The 23,709-nt window shown below is 37.3% G+C and overlaps 1 protein-coding gene across 1 annotated transcript in view; it reads right to left on the bottom strand.

Moving 5' to 3' along the window:
• Window positions 1-23,709, bottom strand: part of LOC132549949 (multiple PDZ domain protein-like) — a gene marked incomplete at its 3' end in the record, with an annotated part of 154,360 nt that overhangs the window by 7,993 nt on the left and 122,658 nt on the right. Inside the window, exons 27-32 of the mRNA XM_060213935.1 lie at window positions 5,879-6,075; window positions 3,602-3,696; window positions 2,636-2,730; window positions 1,906-1,958; window positions 913-1,011; window positions 137-211 (exon numbers count right to left, since the gene is read on the bottom strand). Of these exons, the coding sequence (XP_060069918.1) occupies window positions 137-211; window positions 913-1,011; window positions 1,906-1,958; window positions 2,636-2,730; window positions 3,602-3,696; window positions 5,879-6,075 (614 nt within the window). The remainder of the gene's footprint in view (window positions 1-136; window positions 212-912; window positions 1,012-1,905; window positions 1,959-2,635; window positions 2,731-3,601; window positions 3,697-5,878; window positions 6,076-23,709) is intronic.

Raw genomic sequence — 23,709 nt, 5'->3', positions numbered from 1 at the left:
ACAAGGACATTATGGGGAGGTAATTACACAACCTGAGTACAAATTGTTTATGTTTATACTACATAAAGCTACTATAGATACAATACCAACATTCTGAAGTAATCAATTTTTACATTTAAATAGCTTCACAACTTACTTTATCATAATGGACACCAGTCAATGATCGGTCACCAACCTCCAGGATCTGGTCACTGACACTTAACTGACCATCCTGTGTTAAATCAATTTCAAGCAATTAACAATTACATACAAATTCAGAGAAAACAAGTTGTTTCATTTCAAAAAGCAATATATCACTCGTTGTGTGTGTCAGTATTTTGCCACTGTGATCATCTTAAAAATTTCTAACTGTATTTTCAGGCATCCTTGTTGGTGGTGTCACAGTGGCGTAATGGTAAGACAGTTGTAGGATTTCTTGGCTAGGTGATTTGGTGCTGTAAGGTCAAGGCCCAAATATGGCACAGTTGTAATACAACATCAAATGATCAAAACATAAACATAATGAATTAAATTTCGTAAGTAGAATGTATCAGATTCATAACATAAGATGTGTAGGCTAGACACATCACAAAACTATTGATGTGTGACACACAGGCAGCATGTGTAGGTTACATACATCACAAATCTACTCATGTGTGACACACAGGCAGCATGTGTTGTTTAAATACATCACAGAGACACACATAGGTGACACAAAGGCAGTATGTGTTGTTTAAACACATCACAGAGCTACACATAGGTGACACATAGGCAGCTTGTGTGGCCAAGACAAAATGACAAAGGCATGTGGGTTTGACACACATCATATAGCCATTCATGTACATAAGAGAATAACTGTCAATCATCGCAGACAACAGTCTGGCATGGCAAGCAACAACAAACATCCACTCAGTATATAAAACTGTTGTTTACCTGGGCAGCCACTCCGCCGGGGGTTATACTTCGGACATAAATACCCTGCCTATCATTTCTGTTCTCCTCCACTATAGCAAAACCAAGACCTGAGGCTCCCTGTAAACAACAAAATATTACTGATGATGTTATATTCACTGTTTAAGTATCCTTTGTACACAGTATATTACAAACCTGACTGATCTGTATATTATATACCTCATCTGCATATTAAATACCTCACCTGTATATTATATACCTCATCTGTATATTAAATACCTCACCTGTATATTATATACCTCATCTGTACATCATATACCTCACATGTATATTATATACCTTACCTGTATATTATATACCTCCTCTGTATATTATATACCTCACCTGTATATTATATACCTCATCTGTATATTATATACCTCACCTGTATATTATATACCTCACCTGTATATTATATACCTGACTGTATATTACATACCTGACTGACCTGTATATTATATACCTCACCTGTATATTATATACCTTACCTGTATATTATATACCTCACCTGTATATTATATACCTGACTGTATATTACATACCTCACCTGTATATTATATACCTGACTGACCTGTATATTACATACATCATCTGTATATTATATACCTCACCTGTATATTATATACCTTACCTGTATATTATATACCTGACTGTATATTATATACCTCATCTGTATATTATATACCTCATCTGTATATTATATACCTGACTGACGTGTATATTATATATCTCACCTGTATATTATATACCTCACCTGTATATTATATACCTGACTGTATATTACATACCTGACTGACCTGTATATTATATACCTCACCTGTATATTATATACCTTACCTGTATATTATATACCTGACCTGTATATTATATACCTCTCCTGTGTAAATGTCCACATTTGATAATGATTGGTTCCCTTTTTTATTTGTGATGCAAAATCAAATTACTGGAATGATCACTACAACCATACAGACTTACCTTTTGGAGATCAAAAACCTGGAATACATCTTGTGGACTTAGAGAAGTCCCCCCTGTTTCTATGGAAGGGTCAGGGGTAGGGGTTGTAGCAATAGTTGCCGGTTGGGAATGACTTGGAAGGGAAAAAATATCCTGTAAAACAATGGAAACATGATTATGATAAGTAAACTACAGGTAAATTACAATGATAAGTAAACTACAGGTAAATTACAATGATAAGTAAACTACAGGTAAAGTACAATGATAAGTAAACTACACGTAAATTACAATGATAAGTAAACTATAGGTAAATTACAATGATAAGTAAACTACACGTAAATTACAATGATAAGTAAACTACAGGTAAATTACAATGATAAGTAAACTACAGGTAAATTACAATGATAAGTAAACTACAGGTAAATCACAATGATAAGTAAACTACAGGTAAATTACAATGATAAGTAAACTACAGGTAAATTACATTGATAAGTAAACTACAGGTAAATTCCAACTTGTGCTGTGTGAATGGAAACATTAACTTACAATCTCAACACAAAGTAAATATAATTTTTATCTAATACAGACTAATTACAGGAGTTGCTCAGTGTGTCATATGGCTTGCATTATTTCTGTAATGACACAGTTGATGCAATGACCTCGAAAGATCATGGTCACAGAAAGCTGTGCTAATACATAGGTAATCAGATTTCTAAAATAATATATTAATTACGCTAGGCTCTTTAAAAACAAATCCTAAATGACCTTTGACCTACCTCTGAAGAAACAGCTGCTGCAGAGGGTTTTAATGGCTTCACTGCCATGTGCTCCAAGTTCTCTTGTCGCCTAAAAAAATCAACATTCCATGTTTTTTTGTAGGTACAAAATGTAATCCATAATGCCTGGTTATTACAAGACAATACAACAGTTTGTTCCTGGTCACAACCAATGTTTTAATTCTGTCATTGAAAATGCCGACTGAAATATTGCTGACCTCAATGTTGTATCATTATGAGTGCTGAATGAAATATTGCTGACCTCAATGTTGTATCATTATGACTGCTGAATGAAATATTGCTGACCTGAATGTTGTATCATTATAACTGTGCTGAATGAAATATTGCTGACCTGAATGTTGTATCATTATGACTGCTGAATGAAATATTGCTGACCTGAATGTTGTATCATTATGACTGTGCTGAATGAAATATTGCTGACCTCAATGTTGTATCATTATGACTGCTGAATGAAATATTGCTGACCTCAATGTTGTATCATTATAATTGTGCTGAATGAAATATTGCTGACCTGAATGTTGTATCATTATGACTGCTGAATGAAATATTGCTGACCTGAATGTTGTATCACTATAACTGCTGAATGAAATATTGCTGACCTGAATGTTGTATCATTATGACTGTGCTGAATGAAATATTGCTGACCTGAATGTTGTATCATTATGACTGCTGAATGAAATATTGTTGACCTGAATGTTGTATCATTATGACTGCTGAATGAAATATTGCTGACCTCAATGTTGTATCATTATGCTGACTGAAATATTGCTGACCTCAATGTTGTATCATTATGCTGACTGAAATATTGCTGGTTGGCATATTGTATCCAAATGATTAAAATGAATAAGATTTAGCCTTCTATACAAACAACTTGTCAATAATGACAGTGACATTTTTTATATATTAATTCTTTTTCTCACCTGACAAGAACTATCTTGACCACAGCTGCTGTCAATCCTTTGATGATAGCCGAGGCATTAAGGTGACTTCTGCCATACAGAACTTGGCCATTGACCTGAAAAGACAAAAAATTCTGTCATACAGAACTTGGCAATTGACCAGAAAAGACAAAAGATTCTGTCATACAGTACTTGGCAATTGACCAGAAAAGACAAAAGATTCTGTCATACAGTACTTGGCAATTGACCAGAAAAGACAAAAGATTCTGTCATACAGTACTTGGCAATTGACCTGAAAAGACAAAGAATTCTGCCTTACAGTACTTTGTGATTGACCTGACAACAAGACAAAGAATTCTGCCATACAGAACTTGGCCATTGACCTGAAAAGGCACAGAATTCTGTCATACAGAACTTGGCCATTGCCCTGAAAAGACAAAGAATTCTGTCATACAGTACTTGGCCATTGACCTGACAACAACGTTTACTTGCTGAGCTGAGTTTGATCAAAAATATAACCAGAATACACTTTTTATTACATTAAATGAATTTTACCATCAAATACATGCAAGATTGATGTTTTTGATAGTTAAACCTATTTAAGCTACAACCTAGAAATGGAATTTGAGAAAGAACTATCCAGTACTTCTAAAGAAATTCCAATGACAAACTTTCAGGTCAAAATCCAAAATGGCTGCCTATCAACCATTTATTTTTCTGATCAGTCCAAAAGTGAAATTTGGACAATGGGAAGCCCTCACATGAAATTTGAGAAAGATATATTCATTGCTTTTCAAGAAACTGTGATGACAAATTTTCATTGTCAAAATACAAAATGGTGGCCTGTTAGCAAAACCAGAAACCAAGGGGAACCTGCATATGAAATTTGAGAAGATTGATTCTCCAATCACAAGAACTGTTTACAGACAAGGGACCATAGGTTTGAATGGTGGAAAGAAAGAAACAATCAGCACATTTTTTTTCAAAATTATTTCAAAAAATATGTTTTGATGTTTGATTATCTAAATCTTTGTTACATACTTTTTTCAGTTTCAAGTTAAAGGCAACTTATACTAGTTCTTGCTCTTATGGGTAATATTCTATGCACTGTATCAGGAAGTTACTTTTATTTGGGAGAGAATTTTGCCAGGCACAGGCCATGAATGGGTGAAAATGAACATTGGCAAGCTCTTTGCTTGCGAAAGGTTGGAACATCTCAGAATTATTTGGAAAGACAGTTTTGGGTGTGTACTAATTCAATAAACGCTTTGTGGGCGAAGTACACTGTACCAGGTCACCTGAAAACAGGATGTTTGTGTGTGATGTTACGTTGGTGAGATTTGTATAAATGGATGTCACATTTGTGTAATCCATCCCAATCCTCCGCTAAAAGCAATTCAGTACTTCCTAGTTTAGTTCCAGAATCAATGTGAAACAGAATGCAGGAAGTTTTGCTTTAATTGTCACAGAGTTGTGTACTAATCATCCTGCAAGAGTGCAATTCACCAACAGGTACTTGTTTAGATGTTAGCGGTGACAGTCACGTAGGCTGGGACAACGTTACAGTGACATGTGATTCAGCGACATCTGTTCAGAGGAGAATCATGGAACTTGATGGTGTTACAACCCCTTCAGCCCAGAGGAAGGCAATGTGACTGGTGTGCTCCCAAGATTTCATCACGAAATAAGGAAACCCTACATACTCATATAATCAACTTGTAACAACCAGCGCAACATTACTCTGCAGCAGGATAATTCCCCATATTACACCTGTTGTTAGGGCATATCTAAAACAGTAGAACACCCCGTGCTTCCTTGGTCTATTGTGGCACCAGATTTGTCTCCATTAGGTTTGGGATGAAATGGAGCGACGTCCGCACCCTTGTCTTACCCAAACCCTCATGCCACCTTAGATCCATTATGTTGTACATAGTCAGACATAAGACAGAACATCCCCAAGCATTTCTATATATTTTTCAGTTCCATGTGTCGTAAATGTGAGGCATCCATTAACGTGAATGATGACTATAAACAGTAAAGAACTTATGTACTGGATTTGTAACCTCTTTATTTCTGTGGTTATAAATTTCAATCATGATTCACCGATTCTCACTCTGTCCTTGTGAAGATAACCCAATGTAAAGAAAAATGTGGTACAAACTGAAACATATTATGTTCAAGTATTGTTTCTGAACAGATGGATGATAGACAATGGGCAATTTTAACAGCGAACCATCTAATGATGAAGGACTAAATAGTTTTAAATGTATTCTTTTGTTATTGGTGGATGTGACATACCTCTAAGAGCTCATCGCCAACATGTATGCGGCCATCGCGCCATGCCACACTTTCCGGTTGTATGCCTGCCACAAAGACGCTCATGGTATTGCGGTCTTTATTGCCTGCCAAACTGATACCTAAGCCATTACCAGCCTTCTTTAAGTCGACAAGGTGAAGGGCCCCTGTCAAGTCACCATAACGTCGTTGTATCCGTTCTGAAATTATAAAAATCTTCATTAGCTACAAATTACAAATTTAATCAATTAAAAATTGAAACAATTTTAAAACTAAGACTGTTAACTTCTGTTACATACTGGAATACCACAAGGAAAGTAACTGTGTTAAACGTTACGATGCGGACACTTTGCCATTTTCAGAAATAACAGTTAACTGTTGATTGCACACATTTTTATATTGATGACAACTGTAGGATTGGATAACAGGGATACTGCTATCCAGAAATGGAAAATTTACAACTGGGCAATTAAAATCATCACTCTTATTATACAGCTTGATGGAAAGCCATCTCTGCTGGTTACGTTGTAGGAAAAGATAAGAAAAAAAATTGTATATATTTTCACATCGCGTAGTTATTCATTAGGAACAAAACCTACAATTCAGGTCGTTGCTATTTATGCCAACTGGTATGTGTCATATTCAGTTCTCTATTATTCTAATAGATGAATATTGGTGGATCTTCATGCTGTAACTATCTCATATTGAATGGGTGTTACATGGTTATATAAAATCCACTCAGGTGTTATATTCATTCAAATTTGGTCAAAATCTCTTCATGATCACAGTAGTGATACAAAATTAAAAAAATGTTGACATATGTCCGACAATGAATGAAGAATGACAGACTATGCTAAATGAATAGCACAACCCAAAACTATCCTCACACCAAATATCAGCATAACTTGCAGCAAAACATAATCCTGGCTGGCAATACCAACAATGAGATGATTCCATAAGCTCATAAGGCAACAACCCTTGTCCCCAATCCAATACAGGCAACAACCCCTGTCCCCAATCCAATACGGGTAACAACCCCTCTCCCCAATCCAATACAGGCAACAACCCCTGTCCACAATCCAATACAGGCAACAACCCCTGTCCCCAATCCAATACAGGCAACAGCCCCCATCCCCAATCCAATACGGGTAACAGCCCCCGTCCCCAATCCAATACAGGCAACAACCCCCGTTCCCAATCCAATACAGGCAACAACCCCTGTCCCCAATCCAATACAGGCAACAACCCCTGTCCCCAATCCAATACAGGCAACAACCCGTCCCCAATCCAATACAGGCAACAACCCCTGTCCCCAATCCAATACAGGCAACAGCCCCCATCCCCAATCCAATACGGGTAACAACCCCCGTCCCCAATCCAATACAGGCAACAACCCCTGTCCCAATCCAATATGGGTAACAACCCCTCTCCCCAATGCAATACAGGCAACAACCCCTGTCCCCAATCCAATACAGGCAACAACCCCTGTCCCCAATCCAATACAGGCAACAACCCCTGTCCCCAATCCAATATGGGTAACAACCCCTGTCCCCAATCCAATACAGGCAACAACCCCTATCCCCAATCCAATACAGGCAACAACCCCTATCCCCAATCCAATATGGGTAACAACCCCCGTCCCCAATCCAATACAGACAACAACCCCTGTCCCCAATCCAATACAGGCAACAACCCCTGTCCCCAATCCAATACAGACAACCCCCATCCCCGATCCAACACAGGCAACAACCCCAGTCCCCAATCCAATACAGGCAATAACCCCTGTCCCCAATCCAATACAGGAAATAACCCCCGTCCACAATCCAATATAGGCAACAACCCCCGTCCCCAATCCAATACAGGCAACAACCCCATGTCCCCAATCCAATATAGACAACAACCCCTGTCCCCAATCCAATATAGACAACAACCCCAGTCCCCAATCCAATACAGGCAATAACCCCTGTCCCCAATCCCATACAGGCAACAACCCCTGTCCCCAATCCCATACAGGCAACAACCCCTGTCCACAAAACAATACAGGCAACAACCCCTGTCCCCAATCCAATATAGACAACAACCCCCCTGTCCCCAATCCAATACAGGCAACAACCCCTGTCCCCAATCCAATATAGACAACAACCCCTGTCCCCAATCCAATACAGACAACAACCCCTGTCCCCAATCCAATACAGGCAACAACCCCTGTCCCCAATCCAATATAGACAAGTACCAAAAAAAATATTGTTACTTCTGACATGTTTATCAGCAGACTGACAGACAGACAGAACTATCTATGGGTTAAGTTATGGGTCACATGCAATCACATGCATAGACAGAGGTGACAGAAGGACAGACAGACAGAATGATTCAAGGGTAAAGTTTTGGCTCACATACCAACAGATTTCAGACAGGTGGTAACTGTGTGGATATAAAGTGGCCCCACTCCAGCCTTTCCATATATTCTCATTCACAGCTAAGGTATGAAAAACAGCTTCATCAGTGTAGACAGCAAGAAAATCCAGGATGAGTATCAGTTGATCATGACGCTTACAAACTTTCATTACTGACAGACCCAGGCATACAGATAATGAACTCTAATTAACTCAAGTACATGACAGAATGATGGCTTCAAGAACTCATTTCTACTTACTTTACAGTCTTTAGGCAGCACATATAGCAAGCAAGTGCAGGTATACTTGTTCATACTGTATGGACCATCTGTTTATAAACACAATCTGTTGGCAACTGTGTCCTGTCTGTAATAAAAGGCCATATGGGCCTGTATCGCTCACCTGTATTACAGCTTATAAAGGGACGACTGAGTCAAAAGAAATTATGTGCTAGTAACTTCCATGTTCAACCCAAACAGTGCACTCCTTCTTTATAGTAAGTATGTAAGTGGCTACTACAAAGGGTTACAGTAAATGGATCCGAGACAATCCAGATACCAATAATTGAGATGGAAATGTTGGGAACAGTTATCCTCCACATGAATTGAACTCATCAGTCTGCAAATTCAAATTCTGGCCCAGAAATACTTTTTAGGAAGGGAATGGACATTTTTTGTTACCCTCTGAAAAAAATTGGTTGTGTTCAATTCTCTCCTGTCAGCAGTGTACAACACACTGCTAGCCACTGTGTGTAGTCATGGCGACTACTGACACATCATTGCCTGAGGTTTTCACCTGTGAAACTCGTGCCAAAAGTCAAAGGTACTTTAATAAAAAGAAAATATTGAAGTCTTGGTCTGATCTTGTTTCCAAATGTTTGGCAATTAATCCTGATTTATTCCATAGATTTATACATAAAAATCATTTTGTATGATTCTGAAAATTGCTAGTAACCAGGAATACAGGGTATAACGATACTGAAATTTGAAAAGTTCATGACATAAGATAAAAAGCATATGTGATTTAAATTTGATATAAATCATGGAAATACAAGTTTGATAAAACTAACAATGGTGCCATCATCTCTCAATACACATATTTAACATAAAAAAAAAAAAAATGGCATGGATTTCTGTGTTATTTGTTGATAGATGAAATCTGAGCAAGATATATTTGCAGTATTTAAATTTCAATATTTAATTGTTCTCAAATCAATGAGTATTCAGTGTATATGTAGGTATGTGGTCATTGTGTAGTTGATTCAGCCGACTCAACTGAGTCTAAAAATAGCATAGTTCCAGACGAAATCAAATCGTATTATTCATTGGGGAATTAACATCAGAATTGTGTCAAAAAACATGTATTGGTGCCGTATGTACACGCACTGTAAGTATACACACTGTATGTAGTGCATACAATATTAAGAAAGCACGGTTGATTGGACATTTTTTAGTAAAACATCACTGTTGGAACTGAGCAGATATTTGCGAATTGTCTGCGATATCACACTTCAAAGAATAACAACATTCATGTCAGAAATTTTATCGTTCTAATTCTAGGATGATCTCCATGCTTGTTATTGATAGGAATGGCTTTGTGTAAATTACAAGAAATAATATCTGACTATAAGAATTTTGTTAGCATGCAAGGGTCATCATTTATATCTAACAGTACAGACATTGATGGAGAGATTGTTGGGTAGACTGTACGTAATGTCAGGCCCTATATCTGTGCATAGACAATCTTTGGTGGCTCCATGCTAAAACGAGTTTGATTTCTGCTATTTTATGTATTTTGAAAGATCAGAGTAATTCTTTAACTACATCAATAAAATAAAGGATTATCTGTGTATAATTAATTTGCAAACTTAATTAAATGTTTGACTGATGATCTTGATAAATTACCTTCTGTTGTCTGTTATATCAATAAATGTTGGTCAATATAATGGTTACTTCATCGTAAGAAATGGTGTGGCTTATATTCCGCCACAGCTAATATGTGGATCAAATAAAAGAAATCGATAAAAATTGACTCTGTGGCTTATATATCAGTTGCACTTATAACCTGGAAAATATGGCATGGCGCCTTAATCCCAATATTTTACTTTTTAACTAATTTGTGGAGGGGGTTCATGAGATATTTTTAAAAAAAAAATGCTTTTTATTTGAACAAGAGATCCCATGGCCTTAACTGCTTGCCTATTCTGCAACTATAATTACATTTTTGCAAAATTGAAAACTTGTTTTCCCTAGAATGCTACTACACAAATGACACTGGGGATATGGGTTACCGATGAAGCATGAAGTTCCATGCACTTTGAACCTCTGATTCTCTGTAAGTGGTATACAGGTCATCCCAACTCAATAGTAACTTCCTCATTACTCCTAGCTTGTTGGTTATCAAGTACTTTGGAAATACAGTGTATTACTAATTTAGACCCCTGTGACCTTTGAAGAAGGTCAATATCACTTAATTGAACAAACTTGGTAGCCCTTTGTCCTAGCAAGCTATAGGCCCAGTCTTGTAATATCAGAGTGCCTAATTCCACTTGGTTATAGAAAGGTTTCTAGGAGGACAAATTGATGCTGGATGTATGTCTAGGTGTACAATCATTCATCGATTCCACTTCTGGGTTGTATCGCAACTTTAATCAAAAACTTTGAAAATGCACATTGAGATCTAATAATAAATTGTGGCTAAAAAAAACCAGAGAAAATGCAGAATTCCTCACCTACAGATTTTAAACCAGGACTTTTAGACAGAACCAATCGTGAATGCAACCAAATAGTGTACTGAAGTACAACAGACAGCTGGTAACTGCCGTGCCATGGCATAAACTCAGGTGAGCCTTAACCGATGAGCACTATATAGAATGTGGTGAAGGACTTTTGGCTGTAAAACTTAATCTCTCCCAGAGTGCATTGTTGTACCCTACATAATACCTCTGTTCATGGATTCTTGAAAAATGAATTTGTGTCAAATGAAATCATTTCATTATTTCTTCATATGGATATAAACAAGATAGATTGTAATGCGGTAGAATGTTGAAGTAAACAGTCAGCACCTGAACTGCTGTGGTTACACTTTGTACCTTTACTTTTCAACTACTAATGTGTTCTTGAGAAATCTGTGCATATACTGTGACCTCAGTGATAATAATTGATAGTAATTTGGCTACAACACTGATACATTTCCTCCCCAGAAGTGCCACGCTGATCAATGACATACAAAACAATGGACGTACCTGGGCTAAAACACTTATCCTACACTGGAGATTGCAGAATACATTGTATTTAAAATCAGGATACATTGTATTTAAAATCAGTATTTAAAATCAGGATACATTGTATTTCAAATCAGGATACATTGTATTTCAAATCAGGATACATTGTATTTCAAATTAGAATACATTGTATTTCAATCAGAATACATTGTATTTCAAATCAGAATACATTGTATTGGTTTTGTAGATCTTTACAATATTCTTACAAGTTTTCATTTAAATCTAGTCATATAGATATAACATTTTGTTCTTAAACCTACACTCAAGTGTATTAGCTTTTTTAATTATAAAACATTGTGATATCTTAACTTAAACAACTGTTTATCAAAACGTTACTATTTTTTTTCTGGTATGTTCCACAAACTTATAAACTAATGCATTACTATCATGTCTAAACAGAGCTGACCAATCTCTCTTAAACTAAATCTTGACCGATTTATACAACATATAAAACTAATAATAAATTGTTCAAGCCTTTCAATTTTGATTTCTTCCTAATCGAAATTGAACAAATCATTCCAACAATTGTAATTTCCTATATACAAAGACTACAGTGCAGTAAATCAGCAGTCAGGTAGACAAGTAGTTCTAACAGGTAATTTCTTCAATAAAATCAATAGTTTCCTGTCTAGTGATTGTTTAAACAATTTCTTCTCTTTTTCTGCTTATAATTCACATTATTAGAACACACTGTATGTAAGTAGTTAGCCTAACTATTGAAACAGACATAGGTGTGGCCAGAATCACTCCATGTTGTCAGTCTTCACATTGATGGTTAACACTGACCAATACATTGTAACTGACCGGTGTTAGCAATTGATACCAACAAATAATACATATACTTGTCTCTTAATTAGAATTGATTTCTATTATGTCTTGCTGTTGTATCCTGCTTTCACCAACTGACAACTTGAGGCCCCAACACTGTATTATAAGCGATCGGTATATGGAGCATATATAACTTCTGTTAAAGTGCCACAATGTCTCACTCATTTTTGATAAGATAATTGAACCAAGACAATCCTTATTGATCATATCAAATAAATAAATGTAAGACTCCAAGACCAACAAAGAGACAATTTTAACACAGAAAGACAATTGTCTATACTTATAACACAGACAGACAAATGTCTATATTTATAACACAGACAGACAAATGTCTATACTTATAACACAGAAAGACAATTGTCTATACTTATAACACAGAAAGACAATTGTCTATACTTATAACACAGACAGACAATTGTCTATACTTATAACACAGAAAGACAATTGTCTATATTTATAACACAGACAGACAGATGTCTATACTTATAACACAGACAGACAATTGTCTATACTTATAACACAGACAGACAAATGTCTATATTTATAACACAGACAGACAGATGTCTATATTTATAACACAGACAGACAAATGTCTATACTTATAACACAGACAGACAAATGTCTATATTTATAACACAGACAGACAGATGTCTATATTTATAACACAGACAGACAAATGTCTATACTTATAACACAGACAGACAAATGTCTATACTTATAACACAGACAGACAAATGTCTATACTTATAACAAAGACAAATGTCTATACTTATAACACAGACAGACAAATGTCTATACTTATAACACAGAAAGACAATTGTCTATACTTATAACACAGACAGACAAATGTCTATATTTATAACACAGACAGACAGATGTCTATATTTATAACACAGACAGACAAATGTCTATACTTATAACACAGACAGACAAATGTCTATACTTATAACAAAGACAAATGTCTATACTTATAACACAGACAACAAATGTCTATACTTATAACACAGAAAGACAATTGTCTATACTTATAACACAGACAGACAAATGTCTATATTTATAACACAGACAGACAGATGTCTATATTTATAACACAGACAGACAATTGTCTATACTTATAACACAGACAGACAAATGTCTATATTTATAACACAGACAGACAAATGTCTATATTTATAACAGACAGACAGACAAATGTCTATACTTATAACACAGACAATTGTCTATACTTATAACACAGACAGACAAATGTCTATACTTATAACACAGAAAGAAATGTCTATACTTATAACACAGACAGACAAATGTCTATATTTATAACACAGACAGACAGATGTCTATATTTATAACACAGACAGACAAATGTCTATACTTATAACACAGACAGACAAATGTCTATATTTATAACACAGACAGACAGATGTCTATATTTATAACACAGACAGACAAATGTCTATACTTATAACACAGACAGACAAATGTCTATACTTATAACACAGACAGACAAATGTCTATACTTATAACAAAGACAAATGTCTATACTTATAACACAGACAGACAAATGTCTATACTTATAACACAGATAGACAAATGTCTATACTTATAACACAGACAAATGTCTATACTTTTAATACAGACAGACAAATGTCTACACTTATAACACAGACAGACAAATGTCTATACTTATAACACAGATAGACAAATGTCTATACTTATAACACAGACAAATGTCTACTCAAATGTCTATACTTATAACACAGACAATTGTCTATACTTATAACACAGACAGACAAATGTCTATACTTATAACACAGACAATTGTCTATACTTATAACACAGACAGACAAATGTCTATACTTATAACACAGACAAATGTCTATATAACAAGACAGACAAATGTTTATACTTATAACACAGACAATTGTCTATACTTATAACACAGACAATTGTCTATACTTATAACACAGACAGACAAATGTCTATACTTATAACACAGACAGACAAATGTCTATACTTATAACACAGACAGACAAATGTTTATACTTATAACACAGACAATTGTCTATACTTATAACACAGACAATTGTCTATACTTATAACACAGACAGACAAATGTTTATACTTATAACACAGACAAATGTCTATACTTATAACACAGACAATTGTCTATACTTATAACACAGACAGACAAATGTTTATACTATACTTATAACACAGACAATTGTCTATACAAACACAGACAGACAAATGTTTATACTTATAACACAGACAACAATTGTCTATACTTATAACACAGACAGACAAATGTTTATACTTATAACACAGACAGACAAATGTCTATACTTATAATACAGACAGACAAATGTCTATACTTATAACACAGACAGACAAATGTCTATACTTATAATACAGACAGACAAATGTCTATACTTATAACACAGACAGACTATACTTATAACACAGACAACAAATGTCTATACTTATATAACACATAACACAGACAGACAAATGTCTATACTTATAATACAGACAGACAAATGTCTATACTTATAACACAGACAGACAAATGTCTATACTTATAACACAGACAGACAAATGTCTACACTTATAACAGACAAACAGTCTTTGTCCCAATATCCAACAAATGAAGAACCAAATGACACCTAACTTTTCTGAATGGTTAATTAACACTACACTATAATGAACTTATTTTCCAATATTCCAAGCAGGCTAATGTAATCACCAATCCTTTCCTGCTTTTCTACCAATGAAGTAGTTGTGATTTTGAGTGATGTAGACTCTCATAGATTGAACTCTGGTTTATTTTCACAAGCATTATTTCACACAATTTGAACTGGTACTCCCAGGTAGCTGAGACACACTGTTTATAATAAAAACTGATTTCTGTTTACCTAAAGATCTTCTAAGGTTACTTTGGTCAAAATACTTCCACCCCAACAGAAGAAAAACAATTTTTAACTTTTGTCCAACCCTTCCAAGGATGTTTGCAGACAAAATTGGACAAAGTCCAATGATCTGTACAGAAGAAAGATTTCACATAATAAACCATAAGTCAACCTCACAGACCCCAAGGGGTCAACATTTATACACAACATCTTTACCTAAGGATGTTTCTGACCAAATAACACTAAATACCCTCATCCCAACAGAATGTGATGGAATTCAACATTTTAAGTCTACTTGACCCTGTCCCTCCAAAGGCAAGGTGCATGGATCCATCATATACACATAACATATCAGATCAAATTTTTACAAAATCATGTCTTTCTACAGGATTAAAACAAAAAAATCCATCAAAGTATTGTCAGATTAAACAGACAATAGACTGTTCCACACTTCAAGCATATCTGACTAACTGTTCATAATCACACTTCAAGTAAGCCTAACTCTGTTTAACCTGCAGGATCAGTCAGTGTGTGACTAGATCAGTCAGTGTGACTATAGATCAGTCAGTGTGTGACTATAGATCAGTCAGTGTGTGACTATAGATCAGTCAGTGTGTGACTAGATCAGTCAGTGTGACTATAGATCAGTCAGTGTGACTATAGATCAGTCAGTGTGTGACTATAGATCAATCAGTGTGTTACTAAAGATCAGTCAGTGTGTGACTATAGATCAGTGTGACTATAGATCAGTCAGTGTGACTATAGATCAGTTATTGTGTGACTATAGATCAGTCAGTGTGTCCATAGATCAGTCTGTGTGACTATAGATCAGTCAGTGTGTGACTATGGGTCAGTCAGTGTGTGACTATAGATCAGTCAGTGTGTGACTATAGATCAATCAGTGTGTTACTAAAGATCAGTCAGTGTGTGACTATAGATCTGTCAGTGTGTGACTATAGATCAGTCAGTGTGTTACTAAAGATCAGTCAGTGTGTGACTATAGATCAGTCAGTGTGACTATAGATCAGTTAGTGTGTGACTATAGATCAGTCAGTGTGTCCATAGATCAGTCTGTGTGACTATTGATCAGTCAGTGTGTGACTATGGGTCAGTCAGTGTGTGACTATAGATCAGTCAGTGTGTGACTAGATCAGTCAGTGTGACTATAGATCAGTCAGTGTGACTATAGATCAGTCAGTGTGTGACTATAGATCAATCAGTGTGTTACTAAAGATCAGTCAGTGTGACTATAGATCAGTTATTGTGTGACTATAGATCAGTCAGTGTGTCCATAGATCAGTCTGTGTGACTATAGATCAGTCAGTGTGTCCATAGATCAGTCTGTGTGACTATAGATCAGTCAGTGTGTGACTATAGGTCAGTCAGTGTGTGACTATAGATCAGTCAGTGTGTGACTATAGATCAATCAGTGTGTTACTAAAGATCAGTTAGTGTGTGACTATAGATCTGTCAGTGTGTGACTATAGATCAGTCAGTGTGTTACTAAAGATCAGTCAGTGTGTGACTATAGATCAGTCAGTGTGACTATAGATCAGTTAGTGTGTGACTATAGATCAGTCAGTGTGTCCATAGATCAGTCTGTATGACTATAGATCAGTCAGTGTGTCCATAGATCAGTCTGTGTGACTATAGATCAGTCAGTGTGTGACTATGGGTCAGTCAGTGTGTGACTATAGATCAGTCAGTATGTGACTATAGATCAATCAGTGTGTTACTAAAGATCAGTCAGTGTGTGACTATAGATCTGTCAGTGTGTGACTATAGATGTCAGTGTGACTATAGATCAGTTAGTGTGTGACTATAGATCAGTCAGTGTGTCCATAGATCAGTCTGTATGACTATAGATCAGTCAGTGTGTCCATAGATCAGTCTGTGTGACTAAAGATTAGACAGTGTGACTATAAATCAGTCAGTGTGTGACTATAGATCAGTCAGTGTGTGACTATAGATCAGTCAGTGTGACTATAGATCTGAGTCAGTGTGACTATAGACCAGTCAGTGTGTGAATATAGATCAGTCAGTGTGTGACTATAGATCAGTCAGTGTGTGACTATAGATCAGTCAGTGTGTGACTATAGATCAGTGTGGCTATAGATCAGTCAGTGTGTGACTGTAGATCAGTCAGTGTGACTATAGATCTGAGTCAGTTTGATTTTAGATCAGTCAGTGTGTGACTATAGATCAGTCAGTGTGACTATAGACCAGTCAGTGTGTGACTATAGATCAGTCAGTGTGTGACTATAGGTCAGTCAGTGTGACTATAGATCAGTCAGTGTGACTATAGATCAGTCAGTGTGTGACTATAGATCAGTGTGGCTATAGATCAGTCAGTGTGACTATAGATCTGAGTCAGTGTGACTATAGATCAGTCAGTGTGGCTAAAGATCAGTCAATGTGACTATAGACCAGTCAGTGTGTGACTATAGATCAGTCAGTGTGTGACTATAGATCAGTCAGTGTGTGACTATAGATCAGTCAGTGTGTGACTATAGATCAGTGTGGCTATAGATCAGTCAGTGTGACTATAGATCTGAGTCAGTGTGACTATAGATCAGTCAGTGTGGCTAAAGATCAGTCAATGTGACTATAGACCAGTCAGTGTGTGACTATAGATCAGTCAGTGTGTGACTATAGATCAGTCAGTGTGTGACTATAGGTCAGTCAGTGTGACTATAGATCAGTCAGTGTGTGACTATAGATCAGTCAGTGTGACTATAGATCTGAGTCAGTGTGACCATAGATCAGTCAGTGTGTGACTATAGGTCAGTCAGTGTGACTATAGATCAGTCAGTGTGTGACTATAGGTCAGTCAGTGTGACTATAGATCAGTCAGTGTGTGACTATAGATCAGTCAGTGTGGCTATAGATCAGTCATTGTGTGACTATAGATCAGTCAGTGTGACTATAGATCAGTCAGTGTGACTATAGATCAGTCAGTGTTACTATAGATTAGTCAGTGTGTGACTATAGAGCAGTCAGTGTGACTATAGATCAGTCAGTGTTACTATAGATTAGTCAGTGTGTGACTATAGACCAGTCAGTGTGTGACTGTAGATCAGTCAGTGTGGCTATAGATCAGTCAGTGTGTGGCTATAGATTAGTCAGTGTGTGGCTATAGAGTAGTCAGTGTGACTATAGATCAGTCAGTGTGTGACTATAGATCAGTCAGTGTGTGACTATAGGTCAGTCAGTGTGACTATAGATCAGTCAGTGTGACTATAGATCAGTCAGTGTGTGACTATAGATCAGTCAGTGTGGCTATAGATCAGTTAGTGTGTGACTATAGGTCAGTCAGTGTGACTTTAGATCAGTCAGTGTGTGACTATAGATCAGTTAGTGTGTGACTATAGATCAGTCAGTGTGACTATAGATCAGTCAGTGTTTGGTTACAAATTGATCAGTCTGGGGCTATAGATCAATCCATCTGGGGCTATAGATAGATCAGTCTGGGGCTATAAATTGGTCAGTCTGGGGCTATAAATTGATCAGTCTTGGGCTACAGATCAGTCAGTCTGGGGCCATAAATTGGTCAGTCTGGGGCTACAAATGGGACAGTCTGGGGCTACAGATTGGCCAGTCTAGGGCTATAAATTAGTTAATCTGGGGCTATGGATTGGTCAGTCTGGGGCTACAGATCGGCCAGTCTGGGGCTATAGATTGGTCTGGGAGTTTAAGGTCGTCTAGTTTAATATGTACAGCTTATCCTTACCTGTAGGAGTCTCATTGATGTGCAGGTTCATTTGTATACACCTATACAGCTTCAGAAACCAGTGTTCATGGTGTCTCTTCCACTGGATCCTGGTCTCTTTATACCCTAGACCACTTATGCATGCTATAAATTTAAAATGTCTTCAGTGTTTCTAGGTGCATTAAGCAAACACTGTCAGTTCAATTCTCTTCAAGTGTTTTTGACTACAGTCAAAAGAGCAATAAATATCCTTATCAGTGACCTATGACCTGCTGCAGGACTTCCTACTTGTAGAGCCTGAGTATTGGCCAGCAATCAGTATGCCATCTGATATGTGCCATTTTATCATCCAACCATGCTATGTTTTCACTTTTTCACATAATATTATGATAAATACAGAAGTTAATATTCACACAATACTATAGCCTGATCTGGAGGCTGTTACAGATAAAACAGCTTATTTCTGAGGTTGAGGTGGGTACATTTCCAATTTTCCTCCAAAGTTTATAAATTTATCAGATGTCACTCCAGTGAAATACAGCAATTTTAACACATACTTAAATCACCAGCAACATCTGAGAAATTACATAAATTCCCCGTGAAGAATTCCCTGGCAATGTATTATTGTTGTGTTTTATCTTGTACAATTACATCCACAATGTAAGGCTGCACACTAGCTCTTATAAACCATGGCACCACAACAGCATTCATCAACAATCAGCAAATTCCAAACCACACACAGAATTGCTGAAATCCGTTTTCCCCAAGGTGTTTCATCTGTTGATTATCTCTGGTCCATCCTCTCAGTACCATACATATCAATGGCTTTTAAGCCGTCTCACGACTCACGATGGATACCACTAAGACAAATCCCCACGTAACACAGCTCACTGCTAATCATCTCCTCCCACACCATTTACTGTTTACATCTTGTGATACACAATGTCCGGCCACAGACAGGAAATATACACTTCAGGTGACTGCAGCTGGTCTCAGTCACACAAAATACTCTCGCTCCTTTTCAGGGAAGTTTTCCATATTGATTTGAAGACAGCTTGCCACACAGCACAGTTTCATCAAAATAGAATTCATGTTTCTGATCATACAAAGCTTTCAGATATGAACTATACTGCTTGAAAACCAATGTGTGTTTACAGAGACTGGGTGTGTATGTGTGTATAGCTGGGCTGCTGACTGTCTCACGGCTGCTTCTCTCTATCACACTCGTGTATATACATGTAAACCAGGAACAGCAGTTATCACAAAGGCAAATCCAACACAACTACCACAACAAATCATTACCACTACCACACACAAGTATCACATATAGATACCACATATACCTACCACACACAACTACCACACACAAGTATCACATATAGATACCACACACAACTAACACATATACTTACCACATATACCTACCACACACAACTACAACATATACCTACCACACACACCTACAACATATACCTACCACACACAACTACAACATATATCTACTACACACAACTACCACATACACTTACCACATATACCTACCATACACAACTACCACATATACCTACCACATATACCTACCACACACAACTACCACATATACCTACCACACACAACTACCATATATACCTACCACATATACCTACCACACACAACTACCACATATACCTACCACATATACCTACCACACACAACTACCACAAATACCTACCACATATACCTACCACACACAACTACAACATATACCTACCACACACAACTACCACATATACCTACCACACACAACTACCACATATACCTACCACACACAACTACAACATATACCTACCACACACAACTACCACATATACCTAATACACACAACTACCACATATACTTACCACATATACCTACCACACACAACTACAACATATACCTACCACATATACCTACCACACACACCTACACACACACCACACACACACACCTACCTACCACACACAACTACCACATATACCTACCACATATACCTACCACACACAACTACCACATATACCTACCACATATACCTACCACACACAACTACAACATATACCTACCACATATACCTACCACACACAACTACCACATATAACTACCACACACAACTACCACATATACCTACCACATATACCTACCACACACATATACCTACCACATACCACACACAACTACCTACCACACACAACTACACCTACCACACACAACTACTATACCTACCACACACAACTACCACATATACCTACCACACACAACTACCACATATACCTACCACACCTACACACACACAACTACACACATATACCTACCACATATACCTACCACACACAACTACCACACACAACTACCACATATACCTACCACACACACATATACCTACCACACACAACTACACACATATACCTACCACAACAACAACTACCATATACCACATATACCTACACACACAACTACCACATATACCTACCACACATACCTACACACACATATACCTAACATATATCTACCACACACAACTACCACATATACCACATATACCACACACAAATATACCTACCACACACAACTACAACATATACCTACCACACACACACACAACTACCACACACACCTATACTTACCACACACACACAACTACCACATATACCTACCACACACAACTACCACATATACCTACCACACACAACTACCACATATACCTACCACATATACCTACCACACACAACTACCACATATACACACACAACTACCATATACCTACCACATATACCTACCACACACAACTACCACATATACCTACCACACACAACTACCACACACAACTACCACACACACACAACTACCACATATACCTACACACACACAACTACCACATATACCTACACACACACACTACCACACACACCTATACCTACCACACACAACTACCACATATACCTACCACACACAACACACACCACATATACCTACCACACACAACTACCACATATACCTACACACACACACCACATATACACACCCACATATACCTACCACACACAACTACAACATATACCACATATACCTACCACACACAACTACCACATATACACACACACAACTACCACATATACCTACCTACACACACACACACACATATACCTACCACATATACCTACCACACATACCTACCACACACAACTACCACACACAACCACACACAACTACCACACACATACCACATATACCACATATACCTACCACACACAACTACCACATATACCTACCACACACACACACCTACCACATATATACCTACCACATATACCTACCTACCACATATACCTACCACACACAACTACCACATATACCTACCACATATACCTACCACACACAACTACAACATATACCTACCACACACAACTACCACATATACCTACCACACACAACTACCACATATACCTACCACACACAACTACCACATATACCTACCACACACAACTTACCACATATACCTACCACACACAACTACACACACATACCTACCACATATACCACATATACCTACACACAACACACAACTACAACTACCACATATACCTACCACACACAACTACCACATATACCTACCACACACAACTACCACATATACCTACCACACACACACAACTACCACATATACCTATACCACACACAACTACACACACATACCTACCACACACAACTACCACACATACCTACCACACACAACTACCACACATACCTACCACACACAACTACCACACAACTACATACCTACCACACACACCTACCACACATACCACACACACATATACCACACACAACTACCACATATACCTACCACACACAACTACCACATATACCTACCACACACAACTACAACATATACCTACCACACACAACTACCATATATACCTACCACATATACCTACCACACACAACTACCACATATACCTACCACATATACCTACCACACACAACTACCACATATACCATATACCTACCACACACAACTACCACATATACCTACCACACACAACTACCACATATACCTACCACACACAACTACCACACACACCTACCACATATACCTACCACACACACCTACCACACACACCTACCACACACAACTACCACATATACCTACCACACACACTACACCCACACACACCTACCACACACCTACCACACACAACACACAACTACCACATATACCTACCACACACAACTATACCTACCACACACACACATACCTACCACACACAACTACCACATATACCCACATATACCTACCACACACAACTACCACATATACCTACCACACACAACTACCACACATACCTACCACACACACACTACTACCACACACACAACTACCACATATACCTACCACACACACCTACCACACACAACACAACTACCACATATACCTACACACATACACAACTACCACATATACCTACACAACACACACACCTACCACACACAACTACCACACACACCTACCACACACAACTATACCACACACACCTACCACACACAACTACCACATATACCTACCACACACACACACAACTACCACACACCTACCACATATACCTACCACACACACACACACCACACACATACTACCACATATACCTACCACACACACACAACTACCACACACACCTACCACACACAACTACCACATATACCAC

Source organism: Ylistrum balloti, unplaced genomic scaffold (genome assembly GCF_031769215.1).
Source record: "Ylistrum balloti isolate Yb309-2 unplaced genomic scaffold, AGI_CSIRO_Ybal_v1 Utg370092, whole genome shotgun sequence".
Classification (NCBI taxonomy): domain Eukaryota; kingdom Metazoa; phylum Mollusca; class Bivalvia; order Pectinida; family Pectinidae; genus Ylistrum; species Ylistrum balloti.
This window is presented reverse-complemented; position numbering and strand designations above follow the sequence as displayed.